The sequence below is a fragment of the Chelonia mydas genome, chromosome 27 (assembly GCF_015237465.2).
Source record: "Chelonia mydas isolate rCheMyd1 chromosome 27, rCheMyd1.pri.v2, whole genome shotgun sequence".
Lineage (NCBI taxonomy): Eukaryota > Metazoa > Chordata > Testudines > Cheloniidae > Chelonia > Chelonia mydas.
Window position 1 is genome coordinate 10036516 of NC_057860.1, and position 26591 is coordinate 10063106.

Genomic DNA, 26591 nt, shown 5'->3' on the forward strand with positions numbered 1-26591 from the left:
AAAAGATCTTTGCATATTCTTATATTTTTGTTTAAAAAATAAAAGATGGCGTCTAAGAAAAAGACTGCCGGTAAAGCAGTCATGAAGAAATGCAATAAATTCCTTGTTGTTTTATGAAAATTTACAACTTTGTGATAGAACTTTATGAGTGGCTGGGTTCTGGGATTGGCCAGAGCCGGTCATGTGGACTGCTAACCGTGAACATGAACTTTTTATGATTTCCCATGTGGTTATATTGCACCATTCTTTTGGCCGCTGTACCTTGGGTCGGATCAGTGTCCTCTATAGGGCTCTTGCTTCTTTACATTGTTTTACTTTCGTGTATAAACTCGAAAGGGCTAAAAGGGGGAGGAGGTGGTGGAGGGGGGTAAACACAAGACACACGCACTCTCACCCCCCAAAAGAGAGCGAGAGAGAGTTAAAAGGTTTTTTTTATTTTAATTCCTGTGTTAATTTGCCTGCTGATTTTGGAGTCTCAGTAGTAATGGAGGGGAAGTGGAGATTCTGTGCCGAGTGGAGGCTGATATTTTTCAAGGAGGGAAGTTACTCCATTTTCTGTGCAAATGACAGCAATGCAAGAAGCTATCACAAGTCAGAGAGACAATCGACGGCTATCAGGTTGGGACAATATTTGTCAGCTAAAAGATAAACAAACGCTACTTGCTTAAAAAAAAACTTATACCACAGAAATGGACGTCAAAAGGTAAGGGAATAAGATATGTTTCTCTTCATTTGATTTTTTTTTTTTTTTTTTTTTTGCTTTGAGAAAATGCAATTATAAAACTCCCTCTCTCCTCCCCCACCCCAAGAAAGAAAGAAAGAAAGATTAACAGAGACAGTAAGACAGTAATATCACCTGGATATACTGTCGTAGATATCTGACTTGGAAACAAGGCTGCTGTGGACTTCGGTGACGGGGTCTTTTAGATACTGCCTTAAAAAAAAAAAAAAAAAAAAAACAGCCAAACCCTACTTGGTTTATTGCCTGGGATATGTTTTATTTTTTACCCCTCCCGAGCAGAATTATCTTGCCATTTTGCCTGTCTTCAGGCGAGCCCAGTAATTTGGCGAAGTTTGCATTGAAGCCAGTTGGGTTTTGTTTTGCTCTCCGGGGTCATTATTACGTGGGTGGTTTCTTCAAAGAGGGCAGTCCACCGCAGTCCTGTAGAATAAGGTTCTGGAAACTAGAAAACATAATGAGAATAAGAGCAACTACAGGGCTGCAACGTTATGATTACGTTTATTTTTAAAGTGAAAGTTCCAAATGAAGGAGGATGCTGGGAGGGAATGAGGATGGGTGGGTTTCATTGCGTTCTGCAATGCTCCTGCAAATGTAACACGTCTGTGGAGCTGTAAATCCCTAAATATCGTTTATTGTTTATTTCTGTCTTCCTTTTCCTCCGCTTGCTACCGTGCGGTGTGAAAACATCCTTGTATTTGAATAGCTTCTCCTCTGAACGAAATGGTTGCTTTGGTTTTAAGAAAATACTTCTTCGTTGAGGCACGTCATTTTGAATGTTCCTTTTCATTATTGCAGGACTAAAAAAAAAAAGACACATGGCTCCTGTTTTCTGATGCTTTTCAAATAACACAGTATCCGAGGTTTATGCATGGCAAGGGATATTGATTAAGGAAGGCACCCATGAGTTAAAACCATTAAAAATAGATGACCAGGCGACTTATATCACCCGGCTTGACTATTCCTGCATATTGTAGGGGCAAGAGTAAATGATAGCAACGGTGGAAATAGCAAACAAAAATTAATTTTCAAAAGATATTTTTGAAGGAGCTATTACGTGTTGATACATAACAGGGGAAAATAAAAGCCAGCTGACGGGCTTTTCCTTTTAAGTCCATAAATGTTATAGAATCCGTGGTTACTGCTGTTCTTTAAAAATAAAAGGGGGGCAAATGATTATTTCATTTCATTTAAGTAACATAATTCCAGAATCTATGTCTGCTGATGTTTTTAAATGCTGTGTGAGAAACCACTTGTAGAAACCAAGAGATAAATGTCACTCCAAGTAAGTCTTTTTAATCACTTTACCCCGGGCACCCTTTAATGTCTGATTGTCTATGAAATCTAAATGTTTTCGCTAGACCATAGATAAGTTGCTAATTAAGGAATTCCTGTAGTTTAAACATCACCTAGCTGTTTATTTTTAAAAACGGAAGGTCTATTTCTCTTTATGTCTTTTCTGTTATAAATTGCTTTCCAGCCCATTTTATGCGGTCTGCTGCCATCTACCGTCCAATGCAAGAAAACTTCGGTTTGCTTAAATATTTCTCGGTGATTAATATCCCTTGAAACTGGTTAACAAATTCCATTTTCTACATTTTTGTTCGAGTAGTGGATTATAAGTGCATTGCAAGTTTGTATATCTCCTGGAAATGGAACAAATGTGACCTCCCATTTGGTACAGGAACCTCAGACCAGATCCATTTTTATTCTGAGGCCTGCTACATTGCCGAGGATTTCAAGTTATATACGTTCATTATCTATACGTTATCTATTATGTAGTACAAAACCAAAAGAGGAAAGAAAGCTGGTTATTTCTTGACAGTACACACAGCAAGTGAGCTTGTGAAATGAGAGCCATAATTAGATGAGGAGACAAGAAGGCAGGAGATTTGAGCTAATTATAAAGTCAATGAACTATTTATTTGTTTGTTCGCTTATTGTTTCGAATGATCATTTTGGAGTGGTCTGTAAAAGGTAGGTCTAGTGGTGTGCACTACACTGAGGTGATGGTTGGGGTTGGGAGCAGAGGGTGAGAGCGTAAGAGGAATCCCTTTTAAGATACAGTAGGCTTTGAAAGGACAATGCAAGCCTGTTATTTTAAAAGCTCTCTCTCTCTCTTTCTCCCTCGTTTTCTCCTACTACCACACAGTTTCCTGGCAACTGTTTATGTCTAGACTAGGGACATTCCCCTATATGCAAGTGAGATGCCCAGAGACTATGTTAAAATAAATAAAAAGTTTCTCCTTTTGACTAATAACAGCCATGATTAACTTGTTCCATTCTGTAACTGCTCACACTCTGTAGCATTCTCCAAGCAACCTACATGCTTCATGCTTTGATTTCTCTTCCACCCGTTTCTGTTCCCCTATTTTTAGTTTCCCTAGCAAGATTTCTTTCCCCTTAACCCTCCCAGGGTTTCCTTTAGCGGAAATAAGGTAATATGGATACATTTTTACTACCCCAAGGTCCTTCCCTCAACCCCTCCTCTCACTTTTTTTTTTTTGTTAATTATTAGCTGCACTGTTTAATGGAACAATGGTAGATTATTATTGCTTCTTTTCAAAGATCCCATTAACGAGGTTATTATGCACTGCACGGGAAGTCAGGTAAATTAAACTTAAATTGCTGGAAATTAAGTTTCAAATGGTTATGTGCGGATGGAGAGAGAATTATTTTTTAAACACCTTCAGGGGTCATTGTTTTAAATATGCCAACAATGTAGAAAAAAATCCTTGTGCCGTTTTTCTAATAGGAATTTGAGCGAGGTTGAGAGCAATCTCCTCCTCTGTTAATAGCTTTATATGTCTAAATACAGTAACAAGGCTTTTCAAATGTTGTCTTAGTGTTAGCTTGACTTTATGGCTGCAATAAGTCCCCTGATTGGGAAGGTCCTGCTGTGTTGTCACTTCAGAAGGCTTGAGAATCCCAACTCGACAGGAAAAAAAAAGGGACCCGTTTTTTACTGGGACCAGCTCCTCTTAACTTTCCACAAAGTTCTTAACTAGCTTAGCTTTTACACAAGCCATGCTCTGTTCTGTTTGCATTTCGAAATATTTGTGTGCTGTTTGAATCCCCTCATTTATCTGCCTCTCTCTCTGCTTTGTGGAGTTGGCATTTGCTAGCAGAAGAGCAAAAAATGGAGAAAAAAGCCCAGCCAGCACTCTCTGAGCCAGAGAGCTGCGAATGTACATGCCGTAAATAAATCCCTTTAATCTTTATTTATACCCTGCCAGTCGAGTTATGTCAATCAGTAGGGAAAGATGGATTCTCAGTGCTAAATGAAACATTTTATTCCTCCTTATGTTGTCTCTTGCAACTACACCGACTAGTGGTTTCTTTTCTTTTTAATAAAACCAAAGACTTCTTAAGTAAACGAGGCCCCGTTCTGAATGAAAATATGCAAAGAAAATACGGTGGAAGACACAGTGACCACACTGCAAGCTGTATCAGCAACCGATATGTTAAGGTCTCTATGTTCCACTCCCCATGCCTGGTTGCCTTTAGAAACATCCTTAGGCAAAATATTTTCCATAAGAAACCCCGCATAGATTTATCTTAAAAGTTTAGCAAGCAACTCAGGGTATAGCCCAAGCATCTTTCCAAACAAAATTAAGGTACCTTTTGAAAAAAGCTATTCAGATGATATTAGAGACCAACTTGACACTAAACACACAATTCTAGCTAGTGATCGAATGCATTCTGAATACTCTGCCGCATGTTACAGATGGTAAACTTGCCATCTTGCAGGTCTGAGTATATGGATGATGGACACTTTAAGATCTCTATATTTTTTTCCAAAATGGAACAAAAGCTTAATTCATGTTTTATACCAAGTTTTCTTCTTTTATATTTCTACCACTAAAAGTCCATAAATATTAAGTGAAGCGCTATCTTCCTTTAGCAGGGCGCGGCATATTATTCCAGCCTAAATAACATCTCTAAATAATCAACAATAAGCAATTAGCGCGAGGCGAGTTTCAATTAGTGAATTTTATTTTTTTTCTTTCACAATAAAAATAAAAATTACTACAGACAAAAGGTAGGACAAGATAGCCTTAGCCACAAGCATGCTAAATTGAGCTGTGTTTCATAGAAACGCTACATCACCATGTGTGGGGGAAACAGTCTTTAAACATGCTTAGGGAAGAACATTTTCACAACTATCATCATTAAAAAGAAGTAAAGAAAACGTTTTCAGCGATTTTACTCACTCATTTAATTATCAGGAATTCATACTTCATAGCCCAGATTCCGCATGCTGTGCAAATCATCCCAGATGTTCCTGATTTTACTCTTACATAAATTTTGCGTAACTTTCTAATCAAATGCCTGAGCGTTTGCCTCCTGCAAAGCAACTAACTTCATTGTGTTCAATGGAGGTTGTTTTTTTCTCCCCAACAGACAGTCAAGTTTCTCTTTTAATCTCATGTTCCCATGCCAATAAAACAGATCTGCGTAGGTTTGGGTCCACTCCATACACAAAGGAAAACTCTGTAAGAACAAATATAATAGATATCAGTCAGAAAGGAGGGGAGAAAAACTACTTCCTTTACATGTTATTTCCTTGAATTATAAAGATTACGCTCAGTCGAGTGCCCATTGCAGTGATGGCATGAAGTAGCCTTAGCTTTACAGCTGAAAACATGATGTTTAAAATAAATTAGCTCCTAATAAGATAACAGTTTCCTAAACACTTAACCCCCATCAGGGAGAATAGGCATTGGCAGTTCTGCAGTGATCATGTAATTATGTGTAATTCTAGACCAGGAGCATACACAAACGTGTATTCATACATACAGGTGTGTACCTTGTGTGGTGTATAAAATTCATTGCATATGATAGATAGGTAGATACATAGTGGGGTGTGTATGGGGATAGATAGATAGATAGATAGATAGATAGATAGATAGAAGTTTAGAAATGCACCTTAAACCAATCAATTTTCAATTTTATTGTTGAGGAAGTTTCTGAAGGACATGACAATTTCCCACAGCTAAAATGCATAGCAAAATATTTAAATCCAACCAGATCTTCCGCGTACAGAAATCTGAAGAGGAGGTGACTAGCCATTGAGAAACACACCTACAGCTAATGAATAAAAGCAGAAACATGAGCCTCCAGCCCAGACCAAACTCATTTCATTTGGTCTTTCGCCCCAGTTTGAGAAAAAAAACCCCGGAATTTCGAGGTTATTCCTTAAGAGGTTTAAACTTTTTTTTAAAAAAAAAAATAGGGACCTTGTAGTGGGGCCAGACACAAATGGAAAGGGTGATAAAATATGAAAGCAGGATCATCGCTCACCTTATAGGCAATAGACACGCCAAACAACAGCCTTTAAAAAAAAAAAATCTTGATCAGTGACAATCAATAAAGACACTTCTTGACCGTAACCGAATGCTGCCTTTAACTGCAAAGGGTCGCACAAAGATTTGGTATTAACAATAAAACGCAAGAGGGCACAATTCAGTACATATATCTATATCTCTATAAGTATTTAGTCCGGAATAAAGGTAATACTTCGATTCCCATCCATCTCATAGATTTGTAGCTCTTTCACAAAATAAATACGAAGCATAGAATTTGATGAGGCAGGCGAGTGATACTTTAAAAGGAAGCCTCTTCTCTGTCAATCTATGATAATTAGATAACCATGAGAAATAAGTTACCAACATTGACTTCTCTTCTCTCCCCCCCGCCCCCCCGCGCCACCACAAACACACTTCCCATCCGAAACCCAGGCTAATTAAACAAATGAGACCTATTTACCCCACCCTCAATAACACCCCCCCCCCAAAAAAAAAACACCTAAAAGTTTTTTTTATGCCAAAAAAAAATATCCTAGCAATATTACCCCAATGGTCTGCAATCAATAACAGGCACCGGGGTTAAACTTTTCAGAATAAAGGGATTTAACTTTTTTCTCTGTGTGTATATATCTCTATATCCACATCTATCGCTCTGTCTGTGTGTGTGTGTGTTTGGTCTATTTTTTAATTATTGTTTTAAAGACTCCAAACGTTTGGGGATTTATCTTTCACAGATGATACGTATTTGGTTAAGGGGGTGAGTTCTGTTGTTTAAAAGCCAGGAAAAAGAGGGGCTGGGTGGTTTGTTCTGGGGGTCCCCAGTGCAATGCAAGCCCCTCGTGGGTGCTATTTTGTAATCTCAGGCTCTTGCTATTGGTCAGTCCATGATCAGATGGTTCTATTTCCTTGTGTCCCTCGCTGGCACCCAGCCATCCCCCTTCAGCTAAAACCCAATCTCCGATATAGTACTAATAGCTAAACCACTTGGACTATAAAACACAACAAATCATAAAGCCAGGAAAGGACGGCTGCCTCCTCCCAATGAGTTCTTATTTTGTCAACTCTACCTTCCCGGTGAGCCTGGCTGCTGGGCAGGAGCCCTTCCTGGGACAAATCCCGTTATATGCCTCAGGATATGCGGATCCTTTAAGACACTACCCCGCTACCTATGGAGCCACTAGCGTCCAAGATAAGGGTTATCCCTCCTCTTCTTATTACCAGCAAGCTAACGGAGCTTACAGCCGGACCACAGCCTGTGACTATGGGTCAGCTGGTTTTTACAGAGAGAAGGACCCTGTCTGTGCCACCTCAAACCTAGATGACCAGGTTCAGTTTGCCCCAGATCAGCGGAAGACAGACTGCGCACAGAACAAAACTGTTTTCGGGGAAAGCGACGACCAGAAGTGCTCCACTCCCGTCTACCCCTGGATGCAGCGGATGAACTCTTGCAATAGTGAGTTACTCTTTTTTTAAAAAATCTCTCTTTATTTATTTATTTCCCGCCCCCACCCCCCCCACCCCCCTTCCCCCTTTTCTTCTTTGCAAAAGAAACAGGAAAAGCTTAGTTGAGATCCAGCTTCCAGCGGACGAGTCAGGCAAAGTACGAGACTCAAAGTTGTTTCTGACACAACCCCAAACTTTATGACAGTCTTTTTCCTCTATCCCAGTTCTTTAGCCAGATCCGTTAAGAAGAAGAGAAAAAAACCAACAAGTTTGTGCCATACTTAGACAGGCACGTATCTTCTTTCTTTTTGCACGCTCTAATTCGTATGTCACTCAGTTACAATGATTTATCTATCTCTGTGTCTTCTACACATACAGAGAGATATCTATTCACAAAAAAAGGACAGGATGACTTCACACACCCCCCACCCCCCCCCCCCACCCCCACCCTTTCTGGAGTTAAATAATGTAAAAGTCTTTAAATATTTGAAAGGCGAGAACTACATTTTTAATGAAACTCACACATAATGAAAAGTCTGCCTGGAGAGATTTTTTTCTCTCTGTGATGTATAGCTGGTTTAAGTGCTATCTCTTCAATCCGAAAGAAAGAAAGAAAGAAAGAAAGAAAGAAAGAAAGAAAGAAAGAAAGAAAGAAGTCATAGTGCTTCCATGTTTACATTCATTATTTGTTGCCTTTTAAGTTCCAAATTGATGTCCATTAGTGCAGGGACATGAAGTGTTGTATCCCCCTTAATGCACAGAGTTTGTCTAGATCGATACACTTCATTATTGCTTAAATGCCCAGATCTATTACTGCTGCCGGTAGGGAGGAAAAATTGAAAGGTGTGGGGAGGAGGGGGGGGGCACCTTGAGATTTTACGTAATGGAATAAGACAGATCTAGCAATCTCTTCAAAGCACGGTCCTGGACTATCTGGCAAGTTCTGCATTAACCCTCCTGCCCAGGTGCCCGTGGAACTTTCTTGCCTTTGAGCTAAGCAGCAGGAAGAAGCAGCAGGCATTGCAGAAACCCAAGACAAATTAGCAACTCTTTCCAAGGCGAACTAGCAAGTCAGGAGGTTTGCTAGAGGGCTGGCTTTGCCAAAGAAAGGAGTCTTGGGCACTTTGGCTGGATGGTTTTTGGTTGGTAAAAGTATTTAGCGGGGAAGGCAAAGGAAGCAAAAGACCACACCACCCCTAAACACACACCCTTGATTAGAGTGCTAAGTGGCCGGCTCCCTGGCATTATTACGCACCTCTTAACTAGAATAAACCTTTGGGTATTTTCTCCCCCCCTCCTTTCCTTGCCTAACAGGTTCATCTTTCGGGCCAAGTGGCAGGAGAGGCCGTCAAACCTACACCCGCTACCAAACCCTGGAACTGGAGAAGGAGTTCCACTTTAACCGCTACTTGACCAGGCGCCGCCGGATCGAAATCGCACACGCACTTTGCCTGACAGAACGCCAGATCAAAATCTGGTTCCAGAACCGGAGGATGAAATGGAAAAAGGAAAACAAACTACTCAACTCCACGCAGCTGAGCGCGGAGGAGGAGGAGGAGAAAGCAGCGGAGTGAAAGTATTATTTAAGAGAAAGAGAGAATATCCCAACAGTTGGAGGAGATAGAGGGTGGGTGGGGCGGGAAAGGGTTGGAGTGGAAGAGAAAATGCACCCCAAGTGGTGCACGCTTTGTAAAATAACCGAGACGGTTTGAAGGTGGCGAGCCACCACCATAAATTTGCACCGTTGGACTCGTGTTCCGTTAATCTGTCGTGTCAAAAAAAACAAAAAAAAACCCAGGCTTCTAGTTGAGTTTTTTTCCCCTTTCTATTCCTCCAAATATAATATAAAATAAAATAATAATAATAATTTGGAACTCTTACCTGTGTTTCTACCCTTGGTGTCACTGTTAGTAACCCGCTAACTCTTGTATTTAATGGAGGTGCTGCAATATATGTCATTTTTGGTGTTAATTGTCTTAATTTTGTAAAATGTTTCATGCACGATTGACTTATAGATTCCCCCTTCCCCGGTTGCTTTTCTTTTGGTAAATTAATCAAACCCTGGGCTCTCTGTAATTAGTTTCATTTTTTAAAGAGAAAACCTACTGAAGGAACAAGTACTACCTAAAAGGATGCAAAAGCAACAACAGGAAAAAATATATTTTATTAATTTTTGTACGTGTTGTGATTGTAGTTTGTCTTAGGTATGGCCATGGAATACTCTAATAAAAGCAAAGTATTCGGACTCATCCACACCCCTTTGGTATTATTATCATTATTATTATTCCTGTCTATGAAAATATGCCATTCATGTGGAGCTGGGGGGTGGTTAGCAAAGCAGGCGCTGCTGCAGTCTGCGTGTGACACTCTCTTCTAATCAGCAAGGACAAGCACCCATGCAGGATACGGAAGTTACAGTTGAGAGATAAATCTGCTTTTCCCCCTTTTTGCCTAATCTTAAATGCAGGACCTTTCACCAACGATATCTCCGAGCTGACATTCTGCTTTAAGATCGCTCTTGTTTATTGTTACAGTCAAAAGAGTTATGAGGAAAAGCTCTCCATATACATAATAAATCAAAGAAAGAGGCAAAAATATGCTCTCATCTATCTACCAAAGATACATAATGTTTGTCTAGCATCTTTCAAACATCTGGTCCCTTATTTCACTTTCCAAAATCAGGGAGATGTGCATTGTAGACATGCACATGTGGTAGGTTTCAGACTTGTTTTGTTTTTAAATTATTTTTTAGTTGAAACTTTTTTCACTCCACGACGATGGGAATTATTTAAGCACGAAAAAAACAAACAAACCCCAGTAAGCTAAGTACAGTTAGATTGTTTCATGTATATGTACACACACCCACACACACCTTTCAGATGGCTCTCTTTACAGTGTCATTGGACTCGGAGGCTGTGAAGCTGGGGGTATGTCTCTTCTGCGCTAAAGAACTAAGAGGTGTCTTGTAGTTGCAATGAAGTAAACTTTTCTTTGATTTTTTTTTAATTAAAAAAAGGAACCAAAAGAAGTGCTTTTCTTCTTGGGATCATCAGATTTACAACAAAAACTTGCTCAGCTCAATGCTAATAAAATGTCTGAAGCTTCACGGGAGAAAAAATGCCTTTAAAAAGAACTACTCCCTTCCCCCCCCACCCCAAAATACCTATGTATGGATGCATTCCCTCATGTCACAAGCTGTTTTAATGCCAGTCACTTTTAAAATCAATTCATGCAGAAGCTCCAAAGCTGTAGGACATTTACTATTATTGCCACTCTTTTCATTGCCCGTAATTATTATAATTATATGTCACTTTCAATATGGCGCATAATTTCCAAGGAGTTGCAGACAAGCATTTGAAATTCCTAAACTGCCTGGGGAAAAAATAGCAGCCTTGCACAAAGCAAAACCCTGGTCAAATTTCAGGTTTTCAGGGCTACCTAATATTTCTTGCAGGTTTGCCTATGGGGGAGTAGGGGGGGGGGGTAGGACAATGTTCTATTTAAAGGGAGTGTGTGTGCGGGGGGCTATTCATGATCAAGAATATCTTAAAAGCAACATTGTCAACCAGTTTCAACGGCTGATCTCCCTTCCCGTCTCTTTTTTCCACACATACACACACCCCCCTCCAGAATTACAAGGTGTTACTGTGTATTTGATAATATGATGAGAAGGTGAAGAAAGCCAAACTTTCATTGTGCCAATGAAAATAAATAAATTAAATAAATAAAGCACACATGGTTTTCTTTCAGCAGGCTCCGGTTTTTCTCCACACACCCCCCCCCCGCCCAAGATATGCAAACACAGAACCTCCAGTTCCAAAGGTGACTTATCGTCCCCCCTCACCCCCACCGCCAATGCCATTATTATAACAGAGTGGCGATCATTTAATGAAGATAACAACCCCCATGCAAAGAGCACACCGCGAAAACAGATTCCCGGGATGAAAATGGGGTATCTGCGTATTTTTTTTTAAAAAGTATTAATATACGAAGAGTGCAAATTGCCAAAAAATGACTTTTTTTTTTTTAATGAAGGGTGGGTAGCCACCCTCCATGCCTGCTAAGTCACCATGTCCCCAGTAGGTGGCGCAGTCCGCCAACATGGAGCCATCTCTCTCTCTCTCACGGATTTTTTTTTTTTTTTTTTTTTGAAGCCTTGCATTGACTTGGGCCTAACGATTCTCAGATCGTCATTATTTGTAACCATAGAGCATGAATTACCTCTTGAGGTCATCAGTGAGAATTTACGACTGGTCAACAAAAGCACGTGATTACCAAACGCACCCCCACCCCCCATATTTGGCCGCATACATAGCAAAAACGAAGTACAGTGCATTGCTATAATTCATTAATACATCATAAATCGTCAAGCACAGGGTTATAACGACCACGAGCCACAAATCAAGCCCTCCAAAATAACCCAAATGAGCTCTTACTTTGTAAACTCGTTCTCAGGGCGCTATCCAAATGGCCCCGACTATCAGTTGCTAAATTATGGGACCAGCAGTTCTATGAACGGTTCGTACAGAGATTCAAGCACCATGCATTCCAGCTCTTATGGCTACAACTACAATGGGATGGACCTTAGCATCAACCGCTCAGCCTCCTCTAGCCACTTTGGGGCTGGGGGAGAAAGCTCCCGCAGCTTCCCTTCGCCCGCTCAGGAGAGCAGGTTTAGGCAAGCGTCTAGCTGTTCCTTGTCCTCTCCCGAGTCCCTGCCCTGCTCCAACGGCGACAACCATGGAGGCAAACCCGCCCCGTCCCCCTCCGACCAGGCTACTTCTGCCAGCACCAACACAAATTTCACAGAAATAGACGAGACCAGCGCGTCTTCGGGAACCGAAGAGGGCACCCAAATAAACAGCAACATTATTCCCAGGGCACAGGCTGAGCCCGTCGCTACATCCACAGCAGCCACAGAAGGGCAGACACCACAGATATTCCCGTGGATGAGGAAGCTTCACATTAGCCATGGTACAGCTGCTTTTTTTATTTTCTCCCTCCCCCCCTTTTCTTTCCCCTCCCTTCTTCTTTTTTTCTTCCTTCCTTTCTTCCCCTGGCTTTATTTGAGGGCGCCTGCTAAGTAATCCAGCTATTTATTGCGTTGTATTTATTTATCTGATCGCTGATTTAAAACAGAAAACTGCCTTTGATGCTTGTTTGGGGGGGGGGGGTGTGATTTGTAACCCCTGCCGCTAAATGTGAGGTTATTTAATATATATAGAGAGGGAGAAAAAAATGTAATTTAAAACTGCGGGGGTATTTGCGGATGGGGGAGGGAAAGTGGGGGGGAGGGTGAGGAAAAGGAAAGGGAAGAACTGATCATTAAAACAGGCTCTCTATGCACAGATGGGGCTCCCAATCCTTTATTTTTACGTTTGGTGTGTGTATTCTTGACAATCTGCTCATTACAAAATAAAAACCAGGAGTAGATCCATTGCACCGGGAACAGGGTGGTTTTTTTTTGTTTGTTTGTTTGTTTTGTTTTGTTTTTTTTAAGGACAATATCTAACAGATCCAAGCACACACACGTAGGAGGAATTATTAGGGTTTTAGGCTGCGAGGTTAAATTGTGAATACTGAATTGTATATGCCGGAACTGGGCGATGGAGGGAGGGGGATCTTACACGTGGGGGAGGGGGTGTTATTTTGAAATTACCAAGTGAACGTTCGTGATTGTCCGGGGAAGGTTAATAATTTGCCTTTTTTTTTTTTTAATAAAAACCAAACCAAACACCAATGTTGTCCGTATTATTCAGACATGACTGGACCAGACGGTAAAAGGGCAAGAACCGCCTATACTCGCTACCAGACCCTAGAATTGGAAAAGGAATTTCACTTCAATAGATATCTCACCCGCAGGAGGAGAATAGAAATCGCCCATGCTCTGTGCCTCTCCGAAAGGCAAATTAAAATCTGGTTCCAAAACAGAAGAATGAAGTGGAAGAAAGATAATAAACTGAAAAGCATGAGTGTAGCCTCCGCGGGCAGCGCCTTCCAGCCATAAATTATAGAAAAGGAATATCAAGGAAAGAAAGAAGAAGGCGAAGAAAGGGGGGTGGGGAGGGAGAAACAGCTGCAGATTTTAGTTTCAGAGTACTGTACAGGAAGGCACCTTTTTTCGGCATGTTGTTGATATTTTAAACAACTCCTATGGTACTGTTATCCCAGGACTGCGTTCCTGCTGTGTTTTAATTTTATTTTTTAATTATTATTATTATTAATTTTTTTTAAAAAAAAATTCCAGATGCTCCTCCACGCTCTTGATGTTCTTATAAATGTTTGTGCCAGTGCTATCTTGATGCTTTCTGGAAAGCTAGCATGTTTCATGTGAGCCCTTTAAATGTTATAACTTATTTATAAATTGATAACAGACACGGTGGTTTGTTTGGGGTTTTGTTTTTGTTTTTTTGTATCTGAGTTTACAGCTATTGGGCGGGAGGGGGGAATTTATTCTCTGCCTAAGCTAAAGTCGGGATTCCTGCTCTAAAATAGCAGGGCGGGGGGGAATCAAAAAACTGTAAAGAAAAAAATAAAAAGCAAAAAAGCTCTTGTATCTTTTTGTCTTAAAAATTGTCGAATCTGTGGTTTAGTTCAAATGTAAGGCCATGCTTTCTAGTCCCAGGCTAATTCTGAGACGTGTTCTTAGACGTGGGTGAACTTCACTATTAAAAAAAATGTATAAAATTGGACCAACCATAAAGTGTTCCAATGTCTGTAAATACTAGGAATATTTCTGATGTGATTAATAGTTGGTAGTGGGCAGAGTGAATGCAGTGTTATGTGTAAAATGGCATCTGTCATGTCTAGCTGCCTGTTAGTATTTTGCCAATAAGCTTTTTGTATTTGTTTTGTAGCTTTACTTCAAGTCAAATAAACATTTCTCCTATTCACAAAGGCTCCCATTCGTATTTTCTACACAACGCTTGAGTCTTAACGCTGAGAGTTCGCAGTGCATTCTAAACACGACTGGCACAGAGCTTGTGCTGTGCTAGGAGATTTGACAAGCACTACGCACTCTTCGCTCTCCTGCATAGCACTTTGGAAACTCTCAGAAGCCAAAAAATGCAAAGTTCACATAATAGAATCTCATTGCTGAGGAGGAAAGCAAATGCTTTCTACAGAGGAAATGCAACCTGTCATAGTTTCCAAACTTTGTTTCGTCAAAAAATAAAAATAAAAAAATACCCAATATCAAATAACGCAGGCTGTTTTAAAGTAGCTTAAGTTACAATAACAAGATATAAATGCTTTGCAAAATATATTTATGTGCATTTGAGGAACGGGCCTATATTACTTTTTGAAAAATAAAGAGATAGATCTATCTATCTATCTATCTATCTATTTATCTATCCATGCGCTCGCTAATCTATAAACACCCCTCCACCCCTCACCCTCAATCTCATGAGCATACTGTTTTTATATCCTACTTTCTGGCTCAACATGTAAATAACAGTTCTGTAACTACTGATAGTCACTACAAAGCCTCCTTTTCGCTGCAAATAATTTAACATAATCAAAGGTGGTAAATGTTTCTATTTTGCTATCCAGGGTTTCTTACAAGGCACAAGATACTTCAGTTAAAGTCTCTCTGTTGGCAAAATGCGACTGACATATTTATAATATAGTTCAGATTTTTGCTCGTATTAAGTAAAGTTGGATCTTATAAACTTACCAAACTTAATCTCCCACTGTTTAGGTACTTCTTAAGTGATTTTGAGAAGAATGTGAGGTGGACTGTCAGATCCAAAACCATTTGCTCGCCTTCCCTTGATATATAGCTCTCTCTCTATATATTTTTACCAATAGCAAACTATACCAAAAGTAGGTATGACATTTAGATGTCAAATGGATAGGGTTTTATCTAGAAGTTAGATCGTAAAAATCGCCCAGACCTCAGACAGATACCCCTCACTGGCTCTCAAAAGTCACGTGAGGTCCATAAAGTTAGTTTTATGGTTTTGGGGAGTTGACAATGTACAATATATTTCACATTCTCTAGAATGTTAAGTGACACTTTAACTGCTTGGTTTGGCTTGTAAGGGGCAGAAATGGGTGAGCACTTTTCCAGATGAGATAAACCCTTGCAATTGCTGGTATCATAACTTTGCTGGTCCAGTGTTCAGTCCAGAGGACCAATAGTTTGGGCTCCTGAAAGTAAGTCCTTCTGAAATATTATCTGATTAAACTATTTTAAGGGTTATATTGCTAAAGATTGAGCGGGGTGAAGGAGGAGGATCTCTCTCTCTCTCTCTCTCTCTCTCTCTCTCTCTCTCTCTCTTTCCAAAGCTTTATTTCTCACTCTGAAAAGTCCAAATTCTTACACTCCCTAGATTTGACGTTTCATTAGGTCTCAGGAAAGCTCTGAGGCCCATATGCAAGCAACGTAAACTTTGTAGAACGAGGGGAAATAGAATTCCGTAAAGATTAATTACGATTGCATTGCAAAAGCCATCCAATCTTTGCCTAGGGGCATATGTACTTCAGACAAACTTTGTTTTATTCTTAGCCACGTCAATAGAGACTCAGTTATTGGAGGCTGCGTTGGTGAGTTTTATACTGATCACAGTCACTAGCAAATATGGGCCAGGCTTTGGCATTTCAAGGCTCCTGTTGTATGTTTACATTCTTGGTTTCATTCACACCCTTTAAGAATTTTAGTTCTTTTTTCACCCTGAGTTGCAAGGAAAATTTTTAGCCTTTTCCTTGGCCTGGGTATAGACCAAAATATTCGTTCTAGGCGTTTTTTCTTTCTGTAGACAGTATCCTAATAGTTCCCTGGTTTGTTTGTACAATATATGGACACTGGATTACTGTCGTTATGTCTTTCTTCAGTATGCCTTTAAGTGACTACAAAAATAATACAAATCAAAAAATCAAGCATGCTGCTGTTTGCATAAAGGGGGTGGATTCGATTAACTTTAAACCCTATATGTGTCAAGTATATGTATTCCTAAGGTATTGTTTCTGCTTTTATAAAGAAGGGACAGTTCTAAAAAACACCACCCTCATTAAAACAGCTTTTTCTTTGAGAAAATAAGCAAGTTATCAGAGAAGGACGAAAAAGAGAGATGCACTGAGTATTTACCAGGGCTGGGACATCAGCTAGCGGTGGAAAAGTCCTGGTGAGGTGTCTATTTTCCTTTATGTTTGTAAGGCTAGAGCCCAAAACGCCTGTCACAAAGTCGCGTTCAGGAATCTTAACATGAAACACTCTGTTCAATTGCATCGAGCCTCGCTAAATTTAGATTGAAAAGATTTTTAACTAACGGGTTTTCCCACCCCAATCAGAATGATTTTTTTTTTTTACCAGCACAAACAAATCCTCAGAGAGCTGAGAGCTGCTTTTTTAATTATTTTTTTGAACTCGAGGGGTTTACATTTACATTGGGGGGAAAGATTCTATACTTGCCCACTCACATCTGTAATTCTGTTCCTGTATCTTTAAAAAGCTTAAAAGAAAATATACTGAGAAGAGGGATTTTTTTTCCCTTGGATCCCAGAATGCTGCAGCAGCCACTAAACGTTCCATTTCCCCTCTTAAGCCGTTTTTTTTTTTTTTAATGGTAGAGCAACATTTGGTGGACACATGTCCGTCTCTTTCACACAGAGCAAAAGAACGCCACCATTTTGCGCAGTTTGGGGATAGTTTTTCCTTCCTTGGGCTGTTTTTCCTGTCCTGGTCCATGTGTCTGATGTTATCTTTATTGGCACAATGTCAACTTCTAGATTCTATCTGACCCAATTGACTGACTATCCTAGAACTCCTGACTAATATTCTGATACAAAATCAAAATTCTGGCAAGGGAGACTTGGGTGATTGGGGGTGGGAGAGTGATAGGTAGTTGAGTCACTTTAATTTTAACATCCTAATCTGATTATCTAACCGAGTCTATGCTTCTTTATCAGTTCATAATAAAGACATTTGCTGGCTTCTAGATACTTGAATGGAATGGGTCTAAAGTGTGAAGTTTGCAACCAACACACCACAAATTACAGAAATCTTGCCTACACAGCAAGATAAATATTTACTGAAGGTAAATAGGGTGTAGGTATGATGGGGTGGTACCAAATTACTGACCTGAACATTCTTTAGCCATCTGGTTTCTACTGATGTTAAGAAATAATGTTCACTGATGCAATTGTTACCAGCAAGCTAGGTGCGTATTGTCATTCACCTACCGTAGTACCTGAATGACAATGTAACTGCAAGGAAATATATATTTGACAATAACAATGTAACTGCAGGGGAATATATATAAATCCAAAATTTTTATTCTATCTATCTATCTATCTATCTATCTATCTATCTATCTATCTATCTATCTATCTATCTATCTATCTACTTTTGGATTAATGTCATATTCCCATATCCTGATTCAAAAGGCAAAAAGGTTACACATTAGGGTTTCAGTATTTGTATATTATCCCAGTCAAACTTTCCTTTAAAATCAGGTCTAATGACCCAAAGCATATAATATATCAACTTAAACTACCACCATTTTTAATTACATGGAATATGCAACGTGTTAATGGGATGGAAAGAACAATCAAAGAGAGATAGGATACATAGAAAGTCCATCTTCACTTAGAAATGCAGACTGAGCCCCAGGTTGGTTTATTCTTTCTGCATAATCTTCCATATCATTACACTGATATTAAGAAGTTTATTTAGCACAGGTAAAGCAGAATGGAAACAATGCTTGTATGATTTCCTTTTTTATCCCAGTCAGTCTTTGCTACAGTAGCAGGTAACCCCATTTATTTCAGGAATCTCAACCTTTTACAAAAGTTTGTAGTGGGTATGGGACTGGGCCTTATTACTTCACCTAAGCATGTTTGAGAAATTATATTCCTGTCATATTAAAATCATGTCCCCTTCTTCTGCACTTTAAAAATTCCTGCTTTCTACCTATATTGCTTTCTCTGTCTCTTACAGGCTGGGTTTATTTGTGTAGTTCTAGTCTCCCCAGCTTCCTGTGTGGCTAATGTGTACAACTGGCTACGACTTTATAGCAAGGAAGGATTCACAGGCTCAGAATCTCTCCCTCCCCCCCCCCCCCCGCCCCAGCGGCCCTACGTCCTTAAAAAAACCACCTCCCTTTGCTGGTGAACTGAGGAAGTATAAGGAGAGGAAACAGGAAAACAGAGCTCTGACCGTTCAGATTGGCAAGGGTTTCCATTGCATTTTTCATCCTTTCCCTCCCTTTAATGGTATGCATCAGACAGTGGAACAATTAGTTCTTCAGCAGCTGTAGAAGATAGAATAAATATGAGATATTTTAATACTCTCTCTCTGTGTGTGTGTGTGTGTGTGTGTATTTCTCATGGAAATGACAACTGATTTGAAAATAAAACAGCCCGTTTATTTTTTTTTAAACTTCCCTTGAGGTTCTTTCTATCTATCTATCTATCTATCTATCTATCTATCTATCTATCTATCTATCTATCTATCTATCTATAGAATATGGTTTAAAAAACTATATATGGAGGTAGTATGCTTGCCAGGAAATAAATATTTGTCTGTTTCACCAACAAATACAGGATCAGACCCAAAACCCACTGATTCAGTGAATCCAGTTGGGCCTATAAGGAGCCCATTAATTTACCACATCCACTGGAAATGTTAACCTAAAAATGGGCAGGTGGGCCTACATTTTGTTTTTTTGATGGGCAGCTTTAGAATTTCTTTCCACTCATGAAGGATCTCAACTTAATTGGGTAAACAAAGTAAAAGTGTTTCCTGCTCTTGAAATAAAACTATTCCTCATATATGGGAGATTAGTGGAGGATCCAGTACATGATAATATATCTGTACCAGTGTCCCTCTTCTGAGAGGGCAATGTTGAACATCTATATTAATTAACATAGCTGTCCCCCCTATGCATACCCTCTCCAAAGTGACTTTTTGGACATAGAGGGGATGTTCAGAATTCTACGCTTCTACATTCTCTGTATAAACAACATAGACAGTCAGACAACCCTTATCTCAGAAAATATCTGCTCTATCCACTCAGCAGATCAATCAGCTATTTAAAAGAGACATGTCAAAGAAAAAATAGACAATAAAGTGAAAATTCAATATTAAAATATCCTGCTAACCTTCTGGCTTTGGTTAAGCAATAAGCAGAAGACCCTGGTAGAAACAGCACTCATTAGATGTACAGATAGATATAGCAATAGAAACCGTTCAAACAAAAGGCAATTCAATATCACTGTGTCCTTTCCAGACTACCTAGAGTATCATGGCATAGGAGGCTTGATTGCTTTAAAACAACAACAACAACCAAGCAAATTCTAAACTAAAAGTTCGATATGGCTTTTTAGCGTTTTCCTGTGGACGTTGTTTATTTGGATGTAAAACGAAAATAATAGGGATGAAATCATTTTATTTCACCCCTTGTTTAAAAAAGCCAACAAACTTAGAAACCAAACAAAACTTACCCAAGGTAACCTAGTTACAGATGTGTATGAGGTCCTATTTTATTCAACAAAAAGTGATTAAAATCTGTTAAAGGGTTTAATTAAGAGAATTAAATGAAAAGGGGGCACAAATGAGTTGGAAAAAAGCAAAGCTATTCTAAACGATTAAATCGCCATTTTAACAGTATAATGGGGTTTGCATACTGAAAAGAGAAATCAGAGCTCATATCTCATCAATAATTCATAGGAACCCGGGATCATTCTGAGGTCAGCAGACTAGCTTCCATCTAGGAGCGCTAAGACACCCTATCAAAATACAATAGTTATATCTCCCACGTACACTGGGGTCTGCAGGTCACAGGTTTAAGAACAACCTAAACTGCTTTTCTGAAAGAAAAATAAAAGCCCGAGAAGAACTCGCGAATCAAATTTATTGGTTGTTAATACCAAAAAGGTTTTGAAAAGAGCCATCAAATTGGAGATGGTCATATTGCTCCCATCTAGCAAGAGCAACAGTAACAAATGTGATAAATGCTTTTTTTGGCAAGCCAACGGGTCATTTTGCAACACACCACCCCAAATTCTCCCTCTCTTTATTAAAAAAAAAGAGAAGGTTGGAATAATATTGTTTTCTATCTATCTGGGCAAAGATAATCTGGAAGGGAGAGGGATGAGTAGCTGTAACTTACTGATTCTTTTTTTTTAAAAAAAAAGATTATCTGTTTGTTTGTAATAGTCTTGCCCAACCTACGCACAAATAACCCTATATCTGAGGGTTTCACATCACTGTTTCACAGGAAACCAACCCCCTTTCGTGAAAGCACTCTCCAGAAAACGCAACAATAGAATTTCAGTTGCAGAAAAATTTCTCGTGTCCTCCCCCCATTTAAAAATAAAATTAATTATTCTTATTATTAGTTAGAACTGAACGGAGCTAAGGAACATAATTATTTAAAATTCACGTGATAAAAGATCGTTCCGCAATTAGGAAACCCAAGAATTGTTGAAGTGATTTCTTTCCGTTTGTATCTTCCTCGGGGGGGGTCTCTGTCAACTCATGGATTTAATTTAAGAATAAAACTTTCTTTAAGAATGCTGGAAAGTTCTGATTATTTGTCTCCAATATCTGACGGACCCTCTATCATCTTTTCTCCCCTCGTGTTAAATAAATGGCCGTTTAAAGGGGGCACAGAAAACTTAGCTAGAGAGGTGTCTACCCTGTGCAGTTTTTCCATGTTCGCTCAGCCTAACTAGCTTAAAAAAGAAACTATTTTGACAGGAAGCGTTGAAAGAGTAAGACTGTAGGAGTTTTCTTTTCTCTCTCCCTCTCTTTTGATGTATGTCATTTTAACATATATAGAGATACATACATATTTTAGCCCTTCATGTCAAAACAAATCACAGCATTTTTTTAAAAAAAGGGAAGATGTAGTTAGCTTAGTGGCAAATTATTTTTAAAAAAAGATCTTTAATTTAAAACAGTATAAATCGGAGGGGAAATGATTTGGGAAGAAAATTTGGTGAAATCTTTGAGCCTGTAACGTCCCCAAGCAACCAGCAGAGCTCGCTTCAGACCAAGTTCACAGTCATGACAGGGTCTCTCTGAGTTGCTCGCTATAGTAGCCAAAGCTTGGCTTTTGGTCTCTGTCGGTTCTTTTTTGTGCCACAGCCCCCCTCCTCCCCGCCCCAAAACCTCCCCACACAAACGTATCTCTCAGACCTCCAGTCCCCCACAGACAACCAAAAGCTCCTCTAATTACCCAGTCCTCCAGCGCGGGGAAAAAAAAAAATTAGAACAGGCTAATTACTGCAGTCAACAACTCACCTAGTCAACAACTCACCTATTTGACATCCCATTAGGCAAATAAAACAGAAATAATTCAAAATGAGATGAATCCAGCTGTGGTTTAAGGGACTTTTTTTCCGCTTGTTCTTCTAAACACACAGAGATAAAAGAAAAGTGTAAAGGGGAAAAAAAAAAACAACCGACAGCCTATGAACCTGGTGACTTGATGTGGAGAAACACGTCTAATGTTTGCAAAGCCTGGACATTTTGTCCCCCCTTGACAAAGAAGGAACCCAGAAATGTTAAGAGGGTTTTAAAAACAGGGAAATCTGTACAGCTTTACTTTCTGAGGACGTAGAAGGTGACTATGGTCTTTGGGGGGCTTGTTAGTACAGCATTATAGCTCAAGGGGTCAAAAAGTTGAGGGTCAAAAGTTTACGCTGTGCGTGACTCAGTCTTGTGTATAGCCTGATAGACTGGATGTCAGTGTTTAAAAAAAAAGGGTAGTGGTTTGGCGAAGGGGGTGGGGTGGAGAGAGGAAGGATCCTTTTCTTATGGGCAGAGATGAGAGAAAATGATAGCGAGGTAAGAGAGAGAAGGGTAACAAGCTGCCAACCTAGAGAGAGAGAGAGGGTGTGGGGTTTAACAATTCGGAATGGAAGCCGGTAGAAAATAAGGTGGATTAATTTGGTTGGGTCTCCAGTGAGGAAATGTGCAGTGACTTCTAAATACTTTGTTTAAAAAGATAACCTTTGAAACACCATATAGAATCTAATTAAAAGAATACAAGGGCAAAATACATGTATTAAATCCAATTACATGGAAGTCCCTATAGGATATTAACATGAGCTGTTATGCATACATATATATATGACTTTAGAATGAACACTCTTTTATATATATATGAGCTTTTATGCGTATATATAAATGTATATATATGACTTGAGAATGAATATTCTTATATATATTTATAAACTTTCATTCTATCGTCACGTATATATTACATATAAACAAATACATTAAGAATGTTCATTTTACAGTCATTTTCATCATTTTAACCTCCAGACTGAATGTTCTAACACTTTAAATATATACTAATGAAAATACTGTTTAAAAAAGATCTAAAGGACAAAATAAACATTATTGATAGTATATACAATAAGTGTTGGCATTTACACCTCAATTGTATATAATCCACAATGCCGCCTGCTATACACCATAAATAGGGTGATAGTTAACAAAATATTAAATGCACATTAAGGCTTTTTGGAAAAGTATCCATTATGCCCTTTAGTCCAGTTTAACGATCTCATTTTGCTCTTCCCTAGACTTTCCTTCTGAATTTGAATTAAATGTGTTATATTTATTGCTAGAAATGAGAATCCATTCTGGCCAGTTGCAACAGTTTAATGAACTGATTTAATAAATATTTCCCTTGGCATTTCACAGTTATTTCAACATTCACTGCTGTACTTCGCATCTCCAAACTTCAAATATTATTTTTATCGAGGCTGGGGGTGCAGAAAGCTACTTTTCAATAGCGTCTAAAGCAAATATTTGAAGCTATGCCGACTCTTAAAAAAACATCGCAAATTTGCTTTTGTTCTCGTTTTTAAAAATCTGCAGTGACTAAATACTTATAACAAGCATCATTTTTCTTGGAAAAATAGAGGGAGAGAGAATGTTAGAATCCTGGGAAAGGCATCTTGGATAACCCATTTGCTTTGCCGATTTGAGTACGTTCATAGAGTGGGTGAAATTCGAGAGATTGTAAAGCTTTTTGTTTCGCGTGATAAGGCGGGATTTAATTAATTACCACGAATTTGCTTGGTATTTATAAAATATCACTATACAAGAGCTACCGTTTAGTGCTAACTTGGGCCATCCATCTTTTCGCTCTTGTAATTATTATACTTATCTCTGTAGAACAGTCATTTCCACTCCAGGTTTATATAACAGGTAATGGATAACAACTGCCATTTGTTGTCGGGATATTAACACAAGCAGGTATAATTTCAAGGCAATCCTAATAATCATAACAACGTTTAACTTTCATTTTAGGAATGCAAATCTCTACTGTTCTCTGGAAGATTCACTTGAAGTAACAAGTTTTTTTAAAAAAAACCCAAGCCAAACCAAACCAAAAAAACAAGGAGAGGAAAGGAACATATTATTTGCAAGGATATTTCTAGTTTATCTACCTTGTTTTCCCCCGTTGCCCCGTGTCTGAGTGCGTGACTTTGTATATAACATAAAATAAGTCGAAATAAAATTAAAGAAGGTGATTTCTACAAAAACAATAGATTAAAGGTGCTTCTAATCCCAATTTACTTTTCAAATTACTTGTTCTGTCATTGGAACAAGCAGGATGCTACATTTAGTGTGTGTGGATAGATAGATAGATAGATAGATAGATAGATAGATAGATAGATAGATAGATAGATAGGACTGTAAACTCCCTGCAGGCGGCTTTAAAAAAATGTATGTAGCCTATATGACTCAGATATCCTAGAGATTATTAACCTTTATCCCCCTAGTAATGCATACTACACCCATCATTTCTATTTGGGTATTTAAAGGATAGGGGGAAATGTTGCACTTCTTTCTTTCAAGTACAAATCTTTGTAAATTTCTGTAAAGCGTTTAAAATAAAATGATCAGAAAACAGACGATTCAAACCTTCAGTGAATCGTTTGCCTATAGAGGAAAAACAGGGGTGAGCTGTTTTCCGTCTAAACTTACACTCACTCGATTTTTTTATTATTAATATTTAACTGTGATCTAGATCAAATTTCCTCTTATTAAAAGTCCCATCCTATAGAATCATCTCAGACCTTCATAGCTTCCCGTTATGTGGAGGAAGTCCCTGCTTACTACGAGACACCAAAATGTTGATGCTTTCGATTGCAAAGAAAGCAGGGACGGCAGTCATAATTACTGGATGACTAGGACTCTTTCAAAAAAAAAAATCTTCAAAGGGAAATTTACAAACACAATGGTGTGCGCTCAGCTCTCTTGGAATTTCAAGCAATCGAGGAAAGGTCTGAATAAAATTCTTTGCCCTGCCATTTTTCTCCAAAGTAATGACCTGGGTAAAATTCAATATGACCGAGAGAACTATGCAAGCGTATTATAGACCAGTGGGAGCGGCCCCCGGAGTGGGGTGAAACTCAGGTCAGAGCGTCTAACAAATATTAAAATGTTCGAGAGACTCGGGACACGCCTAGCTGTTTAACAAAGACTGACAAAGTACGCGATTAATACGAAAACTTGCGGGTTTCCAAACCCAAAATACTCAGAAGGGCCTATCGTTTGCTCCCTGCCAGTAGCAGGGTTTTGTTTGCCTTTAAAGACAATGCTGGGGGAGGCGGGGGGGGGGCGAAAGAGGGGTTCTTATCGAGAAATAATCCCTGTCCAGGGGGAAGATAGCAGAGAGGAACTCGGCTCTCGGGGTTGGGGGTTCTTTTATTTGGTTCTTTTGTGCCCGGGAAAGCGTTACGAACTTTTGTGGGAGCTTCCTCAAACGGTATAGGAGACTGTTTTCAGCTGGGGAGGAGGAGGGGGGGCTTTTATTTTATTTTTTTAAAGGTACATGTTGTTGCGCTTTCTTTTTGCTTTTTTTTTTATTTATTTTTTTTCTTGGCGTTGCACCTAGAGAGAGAGTGGGAACGGGCAGGAAAAGGGGTGGCTTTCAGAGGTCAGACACTCAACCTGTAGAACTGAAAGGTAAGAAAAGCCTCGGGTGCAATCAGGGGGACAAGAGGTGTGGGGGTAGGGGGGGAGGAGAGATCGTGTACCAGTCTAGATGTCTTCTTTATCATTTTTTTCCCCCCAAGGTAGGAGGCTATTGATGGGGTGGGGCAGAAAAGGAGCTGTTTAGGCAGGGAATTAAGGATGCAACTGAGGGGGGGATTTTGCCTTGGCAGGTGTCTCACCACTTCAGCGATCCTCTCCTTTTAAGCTCCTTCTCTCGGAGCCTTCTTTATGGTCTTAATGGTTCCAGCCCTCCCTCCCTCCTGCTTTCCTTTTATTGTACAATATAAATAAACAGTGAGGCGGCAGGCCGACCGTCGAAAGCGAGAGAGAGGTAGGTTTGGATGGCGGCTAAGCGGCTTCCCCCCCTTTGAAATGGAGAGAGAACATTGGCTAGATCTATCTTTCTAAACTTCCGAAACGTTAGACGTTTTTATGAGCGGAATAGAAAGTGTGAAAAAAACTGCAGGCGTGTGTGTGTGTGTGTTGGGGGGAGTGCGGGGCAGTATCGTTGGCTTTTTAATTCGGGATCTGTTGTGTGAGACTTCTGGAGAAAAAAAAAGATTTCTGGCAAACACTAGGGGTGCTGGTGCTGCTAAAACCCCTTTGTCTGTCATTGCAAAGGAAGATTAAAACGGCATGTTTTGGGGAGGGGGCGGTAAGGGAGCGGGGTATCAATCCAGAATAGGCCCTACCTAGCTGTGTATGTTTAAGGTATAGGGTGTACCGGTGTTGGTCAGGATATTACTGCTGTTGGGGAAATTAACAAAAGGACGGGGACAGATGGAACCGAAATATAAAAGTGTAGTCCGACTGGACTGGTTTGGTAGAATTGGTTTATTATCGTTTCAGTCTTTACCTGGTTCTAGCAGATTTCATTTGGATTCTTATGTACCTAGAGCACACTTTCTAGAAGGCGGTCTATTTCAGAGTCACTGTCTCTTCCCCAGTACACTTGAGGGGTCTGAGGCATTTATGCAGGCTTGGGACCTCCTTGTCCGGTGTGAAAGGCATTATAAAGCAACCCCCGAGATCTGCTTGGTGTGCAAGAAACTTTTTGTGAGTGTTAGACGCTGGGGAGATTGCAAAGGGTAGAGTTTGCCAGTTCTCGTTGAGCAGGGCTCTCGATTGCATTACC

At 39.5% G+C, this 26591-nt stretch overlaps 3 protein-coding genes and 1 long non-coding RNA gene across 6 annotated transcripts in view; 3 read left to right on the forward strand and 1 right to left on the reverse strand.

Annotated features, from left to right (window-relative positions):
- Positions 1 to 242: 242 nt before the first annotated feature.
- HOXB3 (homeobox B3) overlaps positions 243 to 26591 on the forward strand; it is a 60806-nt gene continuing 34457 nt past the window's right edge. Inside the window, exon 1 of one of the 3 annotated variants that reach the window (XM_027824389.3) lies at positions 243 to 703. The gene's annotated coding sequence lies outside the window, so the exon portion shown is untranslated. Of the gene's footprint in view, positions 704 to 15503; positions 15649 to 24996; positions 25427 to 26591 lie in introns of those variants that run through there. The other 2 variants (XM_043536664.1, XM_043536663.1) reach the window with 2 other exon arrangements.
- On the reverse strand, positions 5142 to 15654 carry LOC119564516. The gene is made up of 2 exons (XR_005223480.2): positions 15167 to 15654; positions 5142 to 5233 (listed from the first exon to the last, which is right to left on the reverse strand). It is a non-coding gene; the product is annotated as an uncharacterized LOC119564516 (long non-coding RNA).
- HOXB6 (homeobox B6) lies at positions 5227 to 9740 on the forward strand. The gene is made up of 2 exons (XM_007061929.4): positions 5227 to 7501; positions 8806 to 9740. Exons 1-2 carry the CDS (start codon positions 7090 to 7092, stop codon positions 9063 to 9065), a joined length of 672 nt encoding a protein of 223 aa, XP_007061991.1. The 5' UTR covers positions 5227 to 7089; the 3' UTR covers positions 9066 to 9740.
- HOXB5 (homeobox B5) lies at positions 11372 to 14384 on the forward strand. Its single transcript, XM_007061928.4, has 2 exons — positions 11372 to 12465; positions 13251 to 14384. The coding sequence occupies exons 1-2, from the start codon at positions 11916 to 11918 to the stop codon at positions 13496 to 13498; spliced, it is 798 nt and encodes a 265-aa protein (XP_007061990.1). The 5' UTR covers positions 11372 to 11915; the 3' UTR covers positions 13499 to 14384.

Coding starts and splice junctions, on each gene's coding strand:
- HOXB5 (XM_007061928.4), top strand. CDS start 11,916: ATGAGCTCTTACTTTGTAAACTCGTTCTCAGGGCGCTATCCAAATGGC. Junction 12,466..13,250: donor GAAGCTTCACATTAGCCATG/GTACAGCTGCTT, acceptor CGTATTATTCAG/ACATGACTGGACCAGACGGT.
- HOXB6 (XM_007061929.4), top strand. CDS start 7,090: ATGAGTTCTTATTTTGTCAACTCTACCTTCCCGGTGAGCCTGGCTGCT. Junction 7,502..8,805: donor GCGGATGAACTCTTGCAATA/GTGAGTTACTCT, acceptor CTTGCCTAACAG/GTTCATCTTTCGGGCCAAGT.